The sequence below is a fragment of the Octopus sinensis genome, linkage group LG2 (genome assembly GCF_006345805.1).
Source record: "Octopus sinensis linkage group LG2, ASM634580v1, whole genome shotgun sequence".
In the NCBI taxonomy this organism is placed as follows: Eukaryota; Metazoa; Mollusca; class Cephalopoda; order Octopoda; family Octopodidae; genus Octopus; species Octopus sinensis.
This window is the reverse complement of record NC_042998.1, coordinates 172,142,070-172,156,485: the sequence shown is the minus strand read 5'-3', so window position 1 is coordinate 172,156,485 and position 14,416 is coordinate 172,142,070. Positions and strand designations below refer to the sequence as shown.

The 14,416-nt window shown below is 37.6% G+C and overlaps 1 protein-coding gene across 1 annotated transcript in view; it reads left to right on the top strand.

The window, feature by feature from the left end:
- The window catches only part of LOC115231552 (28S ribosomal protein S35, mitochondrial), a 55,144-nt gene that overhangs the window by 29,642 nt on the left and 11,086 nt on the right, over window positions 1-14,416 (top strand). The window contains exons 4-6 of the mRNA XM_029801554.2: window positions 6,883-7,009; window positions 10,102-10,241; window positions 11,618-11,727. Of these exons, the coding sequence (XP_029657414.1) occupies window positions 6,883-7,009; window positions 10,102-10,241; window positions 11,618-11,727 (377 nt within the window). The remainder of the gene's footprint in view (window positions 1-6,882; window positions 7,010-10,101; window positions 10,242-11,617; window positions 11,728-14,416) is intronic.

Genomic DNA, 14,416 nt, shown 5'->3' with positions numbered 1-14,416 from the left:
GAGTAGTAGCAATGGTGGTTATTTTTTAACCCCCGGGTCAGCCCTAATCCAGTAGAACTATGATGAAAGGCATTCCATTCATGGCCATCACATCTTTCAGACATTCAGACAATGTATCCAAGACTACATATCCCAATGCATCATCTTTTTATAAAGAGTGTGTGATTAAAGGGAGATTTCACTGCTATTTCTAGCAAGGTTGACCTACCTCATTGAGATTTCTGGTAGTGCGGGAGACAACAGGTCCCCAACTATATCAGAGAAAGATACAGTCAAATGAATCAATTCAGTATGTGGCTGGTTGTTAGTTCATTGACCTTGGAAGGATGAACGTCATGGCCAAGATACAATTAAAAACACTTTCAATCTGGCACTCTACCATATCTACCTCTCCAGTGCCTAAAAAAGAATTAATAATTTGTGCTAATAATAGCTTCTTTCTGTTCCTCTACAATGTCTTTAAGTCAGTACAACACAACCAGTGATATTTACTAGTGTTGTTGATTGGGAGCCAGCCCTAAATTTAATAGAATGGCCTTATCTCATGTTTTGTGCTATGTACATACATGCATGCATACATACATACATTATCATTTAATTAAGAGACCACCATACAAGTGTGATCATTGAAGAGCAGCTTTTCGAGTATGATCGTTACCAGCGTTGCCTTACTAGCACTTATGCCTGTGCTAGTAGGGTGCCAAGAGCACCATCCGAGTGTGATCGTTGCCAGAGCAGCCAACTGGCTTCCATACCTGTGGCATGTAAAAGGGCACCATTCAAGTGTGATTGTTACTAACGTCGCTTCACTGGCATCTGTGTCGGTGACACATGTAAAAAGATTCGAGCGAGGTCATTGCCAGTACCGCCTGACTGGCCCCCGTGCCGGCAGCACGTACAAAGCACCCACTACACTCTCGGAGTGGTTGGCGTTAGGAAGGGCATCCAGCTGTAGAAACTCTGCCAGATCAAGATTAGAGCCTAGTGCAGCCATCTGGTTCGCCAGCCCTCAGTCAAAATCGTCCAACCCATGCTAGCATGGAAAGCGGACGTTAAACGATGATGATGATGATGATGATGATGATCCAATGGGCTCAAAGATTGTTGCATGCTCCAATGTTTGCTATGACATTGTTTCTACAACTGGATGCCCTTTCTAACACCAACCACTTTACAGTATGTACTAGGTGTTTCATTTCATGTCACTAGCACTAGTGAGGCCACCATACAATTTGCCCAGAGAATAAAAATATGGCATTGCACATACATGCATACACACACACACACACACAGCAGAAATTTGATAGTTAAATGTTGCTGTTGAACCCTAGAGCTATTGTTCCTCTTAAGGGATTAGACTTAAAAGATACCTGAATATATATAAAAAATGGGAACTTTTCAGTATTGAATTCTCTACCTAGTGATATAAATATATAGTGTACGTTTTTAGTTGTGTAACTGTGCTTTATTTTACAATATACAATTCTCTCTCTCCCTCCCCCTCTCTCCCTCTCTCTCTCTCTCTCTCTCTCTCTCTCTCTCTCAGCTAGGATATTATCACTGTAAATATTTGATAGATGGTCACTCGAATGATAGTTCAATGTTTCTTGAACTGAGCTTCATAGATTTAACCCTTTAGCATTCAAACTATTCTAGATGATGCCTGTTTATTCATATTGTTTTGAATTAATCATACGTTATTTCGTAGCTTTGAGATTTCGATGATATGGTTGTTTATCTTTAGAAAGGCGGTATAGGGTAGATGGCAGAGGCCAGATCTGGCCAGTTTCAACATAAAACAAGTAAAATAGTTTGGCCAATTATGGCTGATTTCAATGCTTAAGAGTTAATATAGATTACAGTGTGCAATGGGATGGTGATCATCATCATCATCGTTTAACTCCATTTTCCATGCTAGCATGGGTTGGACTGTTCGACCAGGGTCTGGGAAGCCAGGAGGCTGCACAAGGTTCCAGTCTGATCTGGCAGTGTTTCTACAGCTGGATGCCCTTCCTAATGCCAACCACTCCGTGAGTGTAGTGGATGCTTTTTACGTGCCAGGCGAGGCTGGCAACGGCCACGATCGGTTGGTGCTTTTACGTGCCACCAGGATGGAAGCCAGATGAGGTGGCGCTGGCAACAGCCACGTTCGGATGGTGCTTTTTACGTGCCACTGGCACAGGTATCACAACTACAATTTCCATTGATTTTTGATCGATTTCAATTTCACTTGCCTCAACAGATCTTCACAAGCAGAGTTTTGTGTTCAAATAAGGAAAGGTATGCATAAGTGGACTGGCTACATCCCTGGTAAAGGCCTCGGGTTATGGTCTCACTTATCCTGTCGGGTCAAAAATCGGAACACTGACATTAATTATCCAGAATCCTCTGGTTAGTGTTGAATTCACAATCAATATAGAAAAAAAGGAAATTTTGTAATATATTTTAGTGCAATGCTCTATTGTTTCTTTAAAAACACGGGCAACATTAATTTCATGATTAATTGCATTTTAATTATAAGTTGGTTTCTTTTGACCAAGTTCTAAACTAACTTACGTAAGGAAAAGATATAATCAACCAAAGTAGAATTTCTGATGCTTCTTCTACAGACCTTGGTCTATTGAAAAGTTATATCAGCCTAATGAGGTTTGAACTCATTACTTTGAAGAAGTGAAGTAAACCTGCTTCATCATTATCATCATTAGTGACTGATAAAGTAGGGGACAGAAACTAAGATTATCACTGTAAATATTTGAAAGATATTTGTAAGGTAACTCAAATGATGGTTCAATGTTTCTTGAGCTGAGCTTTTATAAATTTTACACCTGTTTTCCATGCTGGCATGGGTAGGATGGTTCAACAGGATTCACTGGCTTAGAAGATCACATTTTACTATAACATCTCATTTTTGGCACAGTTTCTGATGCTGGATAACCTGTCTATAGTGTACTTGATGAGTTTTTCAAGCCACCAGCATTAGAGCCACCAGAAGGTGGCATACATGAAACAATATGCAAAGGAGGGGTGCAGGCATTATTCTGCTATTCTAACAAGTATTTCAGCAAGTTTGCACAGGTAATCAGGTCTTCTTCAGCAGTGCATATCACCACATGTCATCTTTTGTCATCTCCTTCATCAGATGTAATATCTTGAGATTATTTTTTCATCAGCTCTTATGCAACTACCATCCTCCATCTGCATCACTCTGTCTGCTTTACTTTTATAAAAATGTTTTTTCTTAAGCATGTGGTCAATATTTGTAAAGAAAAGGTGTATAGTTGATCGGCTCAACTGCAGTATAATTAGCATTTAATTCATTGACCTCCAGAAAGATGAATGCTAATATCTGCTGACCAATAAGAGAACCTGCTTGAAATAGCTGCTGAATTTCCCCTCAAATCAGCCCTTTACCATTTTGAAAAAGGGAAGACAGTTTTTATAATCTTAGATACTCCTAAGAAAGGTTGGTCATAGCTCTGCTTGATCCGGGTTATCCTGGGATTTATGAACAACAGTGTCTATTGTAGTAAGAGTTGAACCCAGAATCTTGAATGATAAATTGAATTCTTGTACAAACTAATCTTAATAATCTCTATATGATAGCAGCTTACATAGATGTTGATTGGTTGATTCTGCCAGTCACACATTATGTTATATAGAAAAAGGAGGCAGAGTGAGTTAAACAGAGATACAGAGAGAGAGAGCATTATGATAAGCAGTGCCAGATAAGTGGAGAGAAAGGATTATAGAGACAGGAGGGGGAGAGAATAAATGACCAGAGGAGTTTTACAAATAAGAACTTTTGTTTCGTTTAATTTTTAGGTAATATTTTGCTTTTGAAAATTAGTATTCATTTCATCATTTTGTATTAGAACCAAACACTTTAATAAAAGATTACAATTATTGTGTATGTCTGCCATATTTCTAATATTACCCATGGTGGAAAAGTATACTTCCAGAGTTATCCATCATATGATGAGTAACACTCTAATTTGATTTGTAATAAGAATAATATCTTATTAAATAATTAATGAGAGTAGTTTTTTTTTTGGGGGGGGGGGGTTAGGTTTTGTGTTTTTATGTTATTCCACCAGACAAAACTTTCTTAAGAAAAAAAGTTACCATACTTTATAGGCACAGGAGCGGCTGTGTGGTAAGAAGCTTGCTTACCAACCACATGGTTCCGGGTTCGGTCCCACTGCGTGGCACCTTGGGCAAGTGTCTTCTACTATAGCCTCGTGTCGACCAAAGCCTTGTGAGTGGATTTGGTAGACGGAAACTGAAAGAAGCCCATTGTATATATGTGTGTGTGTGTGTGTGTGTCTCCACCCCCCAACATCGCTTGACAACCGATGGTGGTGTGTTTACGTCCCCGTAACTTAGAGTTTCAGCAAAAGAGACCAATAGAATAAGCACTAGGCTTACAAAGAATAAGTCCTGGGGTCGATTTGCTCGACTAAATGTGGTACTCCAGCATGGCCACAGTCAAATGACTGAAACAAGTAAAAGAGTATACTAATTGACCTATTCTTGAGAAAAAAATTACTGTATTAATTTATTGACATGTTTAAGAAATAGGTTTACAAGTATCCATTAGGCATCTTTTAATGAAATATGCTTCTTCTCAGATATACATACTCCTCAACCAAGGAAAGAACTTCCCTGTGGTCACTGAACACACTTCAATTAGCAATCAAATTTACCTCAAGTTACACTCCACTGCCTTGAAAAAGGAGTGACATGCTGAAAAATGTTGTCCTCGACATACAAATTACCAAGACAATCTCTTCTGAAAGGCATTTTGACCATAGGTCTATCTGCTCAGAGCTGACCTGGGACTAAACTACAACACATTCTTTGTTAGAATTTATCATTCATTAAATAATGCATTTTATTTTGTTATCGTTTAGTCTTTAGGTTAGCCATAATCATGCAGATTTGATCAGTTATTCTAGCTGTGATCATCTTTTTGTTTTTGTTTTTTAAGGATGCTTCTATATCTACCTCATAATATCACTAACATTCCACCCCCTCTCTCATCTTTGTTACTCATATTTCTCACTCATTTTCACATATACTTAAGAGACCTCATCAGAAACTACAGATGTACCATATACATATCACCTATACCCATCCCTGACTGTTTTGTGTCAATCTCCTTTATTCACCCTCAACATTTTATCTGTCTCTTGCTATCCATCACTCCTACCCTATCTAATGCTAGTGTCGCAATAAAATGCACCCAGTGCACTTTGTTAATTATGAGTTCAAAAGATCTCTTTTAGTCTTGTCAAAGGTATGACTCCCTCCCTAGTTCAGGTGTGTCAAAAGAATTCAAACCATAATTGCCAGAAAAAAACAAAACCAAAAATTAACTTATGAGTAAGATATGGTCTTGACCCACCTGAGAGAGTCATCCAACCCATGCCAACATAGAAAGCAGACGTAATGTGATAATGGTGAAGGACCATCTTGGTAAATATATAAATTTACTTATAGCATTATTTCATGCAGGTATTCATATGAATACTAATATTTCATTGTATGTGGTGAAGTGGTAGGAATACAGATGGAAAATCTTGAGCATTTGTATTCTTACTTCTGCTTCAGACCCACTGAATGTGAGTAGTATCCACATGACACCTGCATGAAACCATGAAATGGACTTAAACCAAATAGTTATCTGCTTATCTACCTACCACACACACACACATCCGAAAATAATATCTGAGGTACATTGAAATAGATTCAACAAAAGATATTTTTCTCCACATTCGTTGTTCATACCTTAATCCTATAATTTTCTATCTTTTATGTTTATCTCAAGATATATTGTGTTGTTTCATCCAGGCATATAACATACTAATTAACTAACAGCAGTACAACTTGTGTGTATGTGCATGCATGCATGTATGTATGTGTGTGTGTGAGTGTGTGTGTGTGCGTGCATAACATTAACAAGCAGTCTGTACACCAAGACAAAGTTTGTTATATTGAGTTGGTCTTAGAGAGTTGTCTGTTAACCTTCAAGCAGGTTAATGCTTTGCCATCTTGTGAGTGGGAGAGAGAGAGAGTTTGTGTGTTCTCTATCTCACAGTTCACTACTGATACATTCAGCATCTCCTTTTCCCCTAACATCTAATTATCTTCTCTGCCTTCTTTGTCTCAAATTACCACATCAGTAACTACTCTGTTTATCTGTTCTTCCAACAGAATGAAATCTCTATAAGATCTCAATTCTCCTCCAGTTTATGTGTTTGTTTTATTTTACTGTAGTTTATTTTATGTTGTTGCTAAAATAATACAGGAAGTCAATTTACTTTCTGATATTAAATTACTTGTATATTTTATGTTTCTTTGCTCCGTTTGCTCCTCTTCATCATCTTAGGTCCATCATGCTGGTTAGTTTCAGGAATTGTTATGTGATAAAGATGTTTGTGATGTGTGGTTGGATGAAGAAGATAGTGGGAGAGTGAAGGTAGCTTTATGTAGCCAGGTTTTAGATATGACTTTAACTCTTATGAAAATCACCCCCACCCCCCGAAGTTTTACATTTTATCAATAGCTATCTGTTGGGAGACAATAGGTTGTGTATCTACTCCTCAAAGTGTTGTTAGTTCATAGTTTGTGACCCTCATAACAGAAGACACTTAACTTTGCTCTGGTTCAGTCCATCTAGTCATACTTCTTAATTTTGCATCATTTCTTGAATGACTTTACTTTCTTTTTTATTAATATTCCTTTAATTTTATATTACAAAGGCAATTTAGTTAATTAATGCATTTTGTGAAGTATGTGTTTGATCTTTGTGTTGCATCAAATAAAACCTAATAAGGACAATGAAAATTCAGTTAAATTTATTAAGAATAATTTGTATTTCAGAGACCAAGTGAAAATCAAAACCTTGGAGTTCCTCCAGATCGTTATGCTAATACGGAGTTGATGAAAATACCAAATTTCCTTCATCTAACACCTGTCCATGTTGCCAAGCATTGTAAGGCCTTGAAAAGTAAGACAACCATCTCTATTTATATAATGCATATAAAACAGGATTATTTTGAAAAATATCTTTTGGAAAAGAAGCTGTTTTAATTTTAATAATTACTCGAAAGATTGGCAATGATTGATACAGAGATTGCCACCTGTTTATAAATTTAGGTTTAATGTTAAATTCTGTGTAATAACCTATCTCTGATAATGCACTATATTCTTAACAAAGCGCTTGACTTAGTGGCTACTTAAATTTACTTAGGTTTACTTAGACAAAAACGGTTGGGAATAATTTTGTGAACTTCCATGCTAAGCTCATATCTTCTGTATTATTCAGTGTTGCTTAAGTCACTGGGGTTGATCTATGTACAGTACATGCTGGGTATTTGTGAACAGACTAGTGGTTAAAAAATGGAACCAAATTAATGTTATGTGACCTGCACCAAATTTTTATTTCTTCATTTTCCTTTCAAAATATTGACAGCATCATCTTGACATGTATGTCTGTGTATTCAAGAAGCTGCTAATATGCAAAGGAGGCCATGGCTGTGTGGTAAGAAGTTAAATTCCCAATTCCATGACCCTGGATTCAGTCCTACTGTGGGCAAGTGTCTTCTACTATGGTTCAAGGCTAACCAAGGCTTTGTGAGTGGATTTGTTAGACAGAAACTGAAAGAAGCCCATCATGTGTGTATGTGTATGCATCTTCATGTTTGTTCCCCACTTTGACTACTGGTGTTGTTTTGTTTATGTCTCCATAACTTAGTGGTTCAATAAAAGAGACCAATACAATACATACAAAAGTTAAAAAGATACATAATAGGGTCAATCTGTTTCTCTAAACCTTTCAAAGCAGTGTCTCAACATGGCTGTAGTCCAATGACTGAAACAAGTAAAGATCAAAGATATATTGAGTAAAATATCCCTAAGATGACAAGGAAAGTGGACAGAATCACCTACAGGAATCCTACCTGGTTTGCTATATACCAGAAGATTAATAACCTTTACAAAAGTAATTTGACAACTTCCAGCCATTGAAATTAGAAGCTTTAACTGGACAAACTAAAAGAAAATATATTTTGGTTAGCTTGAAACATTGAGAAATTTAAAAGTAGTTTTTTAAGTATCTGCTACCAAAATGAGTTCATATTCTGCAGCTGCCCAGTTTTTTACCCACTGTTTTGGTCTCATTGACTTAAACAAGCAGACACAAAATACAACAGTGAGGAGCCCTTTCTATCATGTAGAGTAGAGGGTAGCCTCATTAATGCTGGTCCCACTCTAAAATGCACATAGTACATTCTGTAAAATAGTTAGCAAATGAAGGGAGATGTCTTAGAATTGAAAAGGTAATTTAGTCTCATCTTGTCAAGGACATGACATTTAGTGCTGGTGTTACAATTCCATGCACTCAAAATACTATGTCAGTACTGGGAAGCCAGAGTTCATATTTGTTCCAAAGGTTTACCTCTGATTTACACCTTGTTGCACTCCAAGTCTGGACACTATTTAATATTGCAAAGAGGGTTAAGACTGAAGGTAGTGTGAATAAAGACAAAAGTCAGGGCACTTCATCCAAGAGCATTGTTGTCAATAGAAACTTAATGATTCCCATTCACAGCCAAGTGATTGGGATTTAGTACTGGTGAGTTTCAGAAAGTATTTACAGCAAGAAGAATAGTGTTAACTAGAGATATGGAGAGAGGTCAGTGGCTCAGAAGGGAAAATATATCTTGAACTGCAATTGTGGATGGCAATTCACTCAAGTCAAAAGTCTGAGGCAGCTTAATGTAAACAATTGCTAGGATGTTATAATGGGTAAGTGGTTTAAAAGACTTGCCTACCTGTGCAAGAATGGCAAAATATACTTTCAAATGGTGGAAGTTGTAGCAACTGGGTTGAGTATCTGCATCTGGGTTTGCATTAGATCAATTAGAATCCATTATACTCCACCATCATCCTTCTGTACAGCTAGCCATTGATCCCTCTCACCCAGGTTACTTGTTATGAACATTACTCTCTCTCTCTCTCTCTCTCTCTCTCTCTCTCTCTCTCTCTCTCTCTCTCTCTCTCTCTCACACTCTCTCTCTCTCTCTCTCTCTCTCTCTCTCTCTCTCTCTCTCTCTATCATCATCATCATCATCACTCAGTCCATTCTATGATTAACCAGCTTTTGTTTCTGTTTTACAAGCAACCATTGCTTTCCTGCACTCATTGTTCCTTCAAGCTACTCATTATTGACATTCATCAGTCTCTCTTACTAATGACCACCTTTGGCTTTTCACTACTCTTTTCCTTAGCAACAACATATAGTTATCATCATTACTCCCTGCCATTACTATCTCCCTCTGCTTCCTTTGCATTCACACCAAGTTCATCTTTTGTCATTGCCCTCTTCTATTCACTTTTTTAGTCTTTTGCCTCAAATGAACCAAGATGGTGGTAGAATTGTGAGGACTTTTTTTGTCTTGCAAGAAACAAAATAACATAAATTCTGGTGCAACAATAAAATACACCCAGCACACACTGTAAAATATTTGCGTAGGGTACAGAGATAACATGGGATTAAGAGGACTTGTAAGTCATGTCACAGAGATGACAAGCTATCTACTTTTTATTGCTATGATAAAATGCAGTACAATCTGGTTGGTGTCAAGAAGGACGTTTAGGTGCAGAAGCCATGATGAAATGGAATGTATCAGCAAGACCTGGTCCTCTAACATATTTAGGACAGTAGTAACTTCAAATAAGGACAGACTCAAGCTATGACAATCCATCCAACCCATACCAGCATGGAAAACAGACAAAATGTATATTTGTTTGTGAGATTGTGGTTGTGTCTCTTAGTTTTACAGAAATGGTCACTTTCTTGAACTTGAGTTTGAGCAGATTCTACCAGAAATATAAAAGTATGCACTATACTACAATAGATAATCTCCAAAGGCATAATGGGCAAGCACTTGACAATTGACGATTCTTTGTCAATCAGAGTGCTTGTAAACAGTGGTCAAGGTTATATTATGTTGACAGTTTGTAAGTTATCCTTATACCCCTTGTTGTTTGCTTCACTTCTTTATAGTTTTTCTTCTTTTGAATTCATTTTTCTTCAAGAATTTTGTACTCCTTGGCCTGAAGCTTTAAGTACTGACAGCCTATGTGAGCAGCATTTTCCAGTAGAAGTAATCTCATCTGATTATTGCTTTTCGGGTCCTACTGTTAGAGATGCTAGGGCCCGAGTAGTGACCTTTAAGGTAAGAATTTCAGTTTTATATAGTAGTTTTTTTTTCATTAACATAACATCATTTTCCATTTCAATATATGCAAGCAGTAAGTTCTAATAAATTCAGTTTAAATTTTGGCTTTGAGTTACTTCAACTTAGCTGCTTACTCTCAATGAAAATTTTGATTGGTTTAAGAGTAATTTCTCATATTTGTATGCATTAGATCTATTGTTGTAAAGTATTGAGCTGGTAAGCTTCTTAACGAATCAGGTCAATAACCTGATTTTCCCATTTGTAACTATTTCTCTTCATTTAAACCATATCACAATAAAATCCAGCACTATATTTCTACCTATTAAAGCTACTGAAACACTTCATCAGAATCGTATGGAACAAAGTTGTCTAAAAATTCTGCACAATGTAGTTTGATTATATATTGTCTAGATTTTTTATTCTCTTCTACTTTGATTCAATAGCTTTCTCATCTTCTTTCCTATGTTGATACTACATCCACAACCCATTGATTTGTCTGTCTATACACTCCAATGTTGAAACCACTGAACTTAGTTTAAATATTATCTTTGTCTTCCTTTGATTTTAACCCCAAATAACTAGGTTCAGTTCTCAACCTGAATATATGCTACATATTAACCTCAATCAAGTGGATTTGTTATCAGAAGTATTCCAGCCATGACCATCCTGGTTTTTAAGGATATTTAAGACAACATTATCTAATGTGTTCTTTCTTTATCTAAGACAGTAGGATGTGATGTGAAGGAGATTTGGCCTCTATTTCAAACAAGTTTGACACTTGTATTTCTGTCATATTCGTGAGACAATCTTGAGCTGTAATATGGTGGCAACTTTTCTACTGCTCTCTAGCTAAGGTACATAACTCTAACTGACAAAATGTTTGACTTATGCTACACAGTTACAGAAAGATATCCAGATGGAAAATAAATAGATGTGGACTACCGACGATATAGTTATGAACTCAAGCTTTTGTAGAATACGTTATTTTGATTGCCTCTGTCTATTTGGATGAAAAATATGATCTACATCCATTTAATAGTTGCATTGTTATCAGTGGCCAAGAATATGTTGACACTAGAAACAAGTGTTGCTGCTGTTTAGCATCAGATTAGCTCTGGTAAAGAATATTTCTGATCAGAGATATACCATTTTTGGATGTCAGAGAAAGGTTTCATTGACTTGTAATGCTGTGTTCAAATTATGATATGGGCCTGGAAATGGGAAACCATATCAGTGTATTATTATTGCCAGGATCAATATGGGTACAATTTCATCACATTAGTTTGGTAGCCTGTTTAACAAAGAACAAGTGTTGCATGTGATTTTTACCCTAGTTTCTTCATGTAGTATTTCTGTTTGTTTTCTCTCTCCAGTTGAATATATCAAGCCTTAATCTTGACCATCATGCTAAAGATAAAATGGTGCGACTTTTAAAAGATCGGTACAATGAAACTACTGGTGAAATCACTCTCAAAACAGATCGGTAAGTTCTTTTTGTTCTCTTATATGCACATATGCATTGAAATTTTCAAGTTAATCTTATAATTAATCATTTTATCTGAAAAAACTAGTGTTAAATGATACTTCAGAAAACAACTGTGTACATCTATAACACCTTTTCCATTTATTTATTTATAACATATCTTTGAGGTTTTCTTACTTGGAGACGCCATTATGAAAAGTTGCTAAATGAAGAGAATGAATGGGAGAAAGAGTCGGCCAAATGTCAACCCAACAGAGGGACCCGTTATCTGAATTAACAGTACCTTGGTATATAAAGCAATTAAGGGTGTGAAGACAGGGAAAGCCCCTGGCGCATCAGGAATCACTACTGAGATGCTTAAAATATCTGGTGGTGTAGGCTGTAGTCAGGTCACCTGTATAGTTAATCAGGTGATACTCAGAGGAGTCATACCCAATGACTGATGTAGCAGCACCATAGTCAACTGCTACAAAAGTAAAGGTGATACCTTAGGTAGAAATAATTACGGAGGTATCAAATTGTTGGATCAGGTGATGAAAGTCATAGAGAGGGTCATAGCCCAACTAATTAGGGTGAGAGTTAGTTTAGATGAGATGCAGTTTGGGTTTGTGCCTGGGAGAAGTACCACTGATGCTATATTTCTGATAATGATTCTGGGTAGAAGCAGGGGTTCACCAAGGTGCAGTCCTCAGCCCCCTCTTTTTCATATAGGCAATAACAGGAATTCAAAACAGGTTGCCCCTGGGAGCTCCTCTATGCTGATGACCTTGCTTTAATAGCTGTGTCTCTACCAGAACTAGAGAAGAAGGTTCAGGTGTGAAAGCAAGGTCTAGAATCGAAGGACTTTAAAGTCAACCTAGCAAAAACCAAAGTCTTAGTAAGTAGGAAGGCAGACAAATCACAAATCCCTTCAGGTAAATAGCCCTGCTCAATCTGTAGAAAAGATGTAGGTAGAATATCTATAAAAGGTGTTGCAATATCAAAGGAAGGTAAACTGGGAAGATAGTTTTTGTGTGTGGTAGATGTACAGGTGCAATAAACACAGCCAGTGGGAAATACTAGTAGTTGATAGCTTCCATTGCCTAGGTGACCAAGTCAGTAGTGAGGGTGGATGCTCCAAGAGCATAGCTGCTAGAATAAGATTAGCCTGGACAAAGTTCAGAGAGCTCCTACCTCTGCCAGTAACAATGGGCTACTCACTCAGAGTGAAAGGTAGACTGTATGATGCCTGTGTACAAACAACCATGCTACACAGTAGTGAAACATGGGCTGTGACTGCTGAGGACATGTGTTGGCTTGAAAGAAATGAAGCCAATATGCTCCACTGGATATGTAATGTCAGTGTGCATACATGACAGTGTATAAGTGCCCTGAGAGAAAAGTGGACATAAGAAGCATCAGTTGTGGTATGCAAGAGAAAGAACTGCGCTGGTATTGTCATGTAATGCATATGGATGAGGACAGCTGTGTAAAGAAGTGTTACACCCTAACAGTGGAGGGAACCTGTGGAAGAAGTAGACCCAGGAAGACATGGGATGAGGTGGCGAAACATGACCTTCAAACATTGGGCCTCACAGAGGCAATGACGAGTGACTGAAAGCTTTGGAGATGGAGATATGCTGTGCTTGAGAAGATTCAGCAAGCCAAGTGAGATCATAGTCACGGCCAATGCCAGTGTGGCATAACTGGCCCATTTAAAAACACCTTTCAATCATTGGGCAATATGCCATGCTTGTGAAGACCTGTTGAACCGAATGAAATCATAGTCATGGTCGATGCCAGTGCTGCATGACTGGCATCCATGTCAGTGGCACGTACAAAGCACCATTCGAGCGTGGCCGATGCCAGTTCTGCCTGACTGGCTCCTATGCCGGTGGTACATAAAAGCACCCACTACACTCTCGTGGTTGGTGTTAGGAAGGGCATCCAGCTGTAGAAACCTTGCCAAATCAGATTGGAGTCTGGTGCAGCCTCCTGGTTTGCCATTTCTCAATAAAACCATCCAACTCATGCTAGATGCCAGCATGGAACGTGGACGTTAAATGATGATGATGATGATGATATATATATATATATATACAGCAGAGTAGCCATCTATCACCTGAATTGCGAGACACTTGTGCCTATCCCTCTGTCACACTTTGACCTTTCAGCACAAAGCCACCTCCTTCCCTACAACTCGACTCAGTTGACATGGGTTTTACTTTGTCTTCCAACATAAATTGGCAACCTCACTAATACTAGCATCATTACAAGAGAAAATACCCAGTACATTCTGTAAAGTGCTTGGCCTTAGGAAAGCTATCCATCCATCAAAATCACACCTATATAGGCATTGGAGCTCAACACAGCTCTCTGACTCATTGGATCCTGTCAAACCATCCAGCCTGTGCCAACATGAAAGATAGACATTAAATGATGATGATGATGATGTCATGTTTTTATAATAACAGACACTTAAGTCTACTAATTTATAGGAAATCTTTCCCCCTCCCCCAATTTCCTCCACTAAGATGCTTCTTAGAAAGATTTTTTTCTTTTTATTTACTTTGGTTTTTAAACACACTGTTTGGCCCTAGAAGAAACTGTATTCAAAATTTTAGTATACCTGACAATGAAAACAAATAATTTCCTCTACTGTATAAAGTTCAAAGAAATCTCTAGTGAAGGAAATCTCTACTCGGTTGAT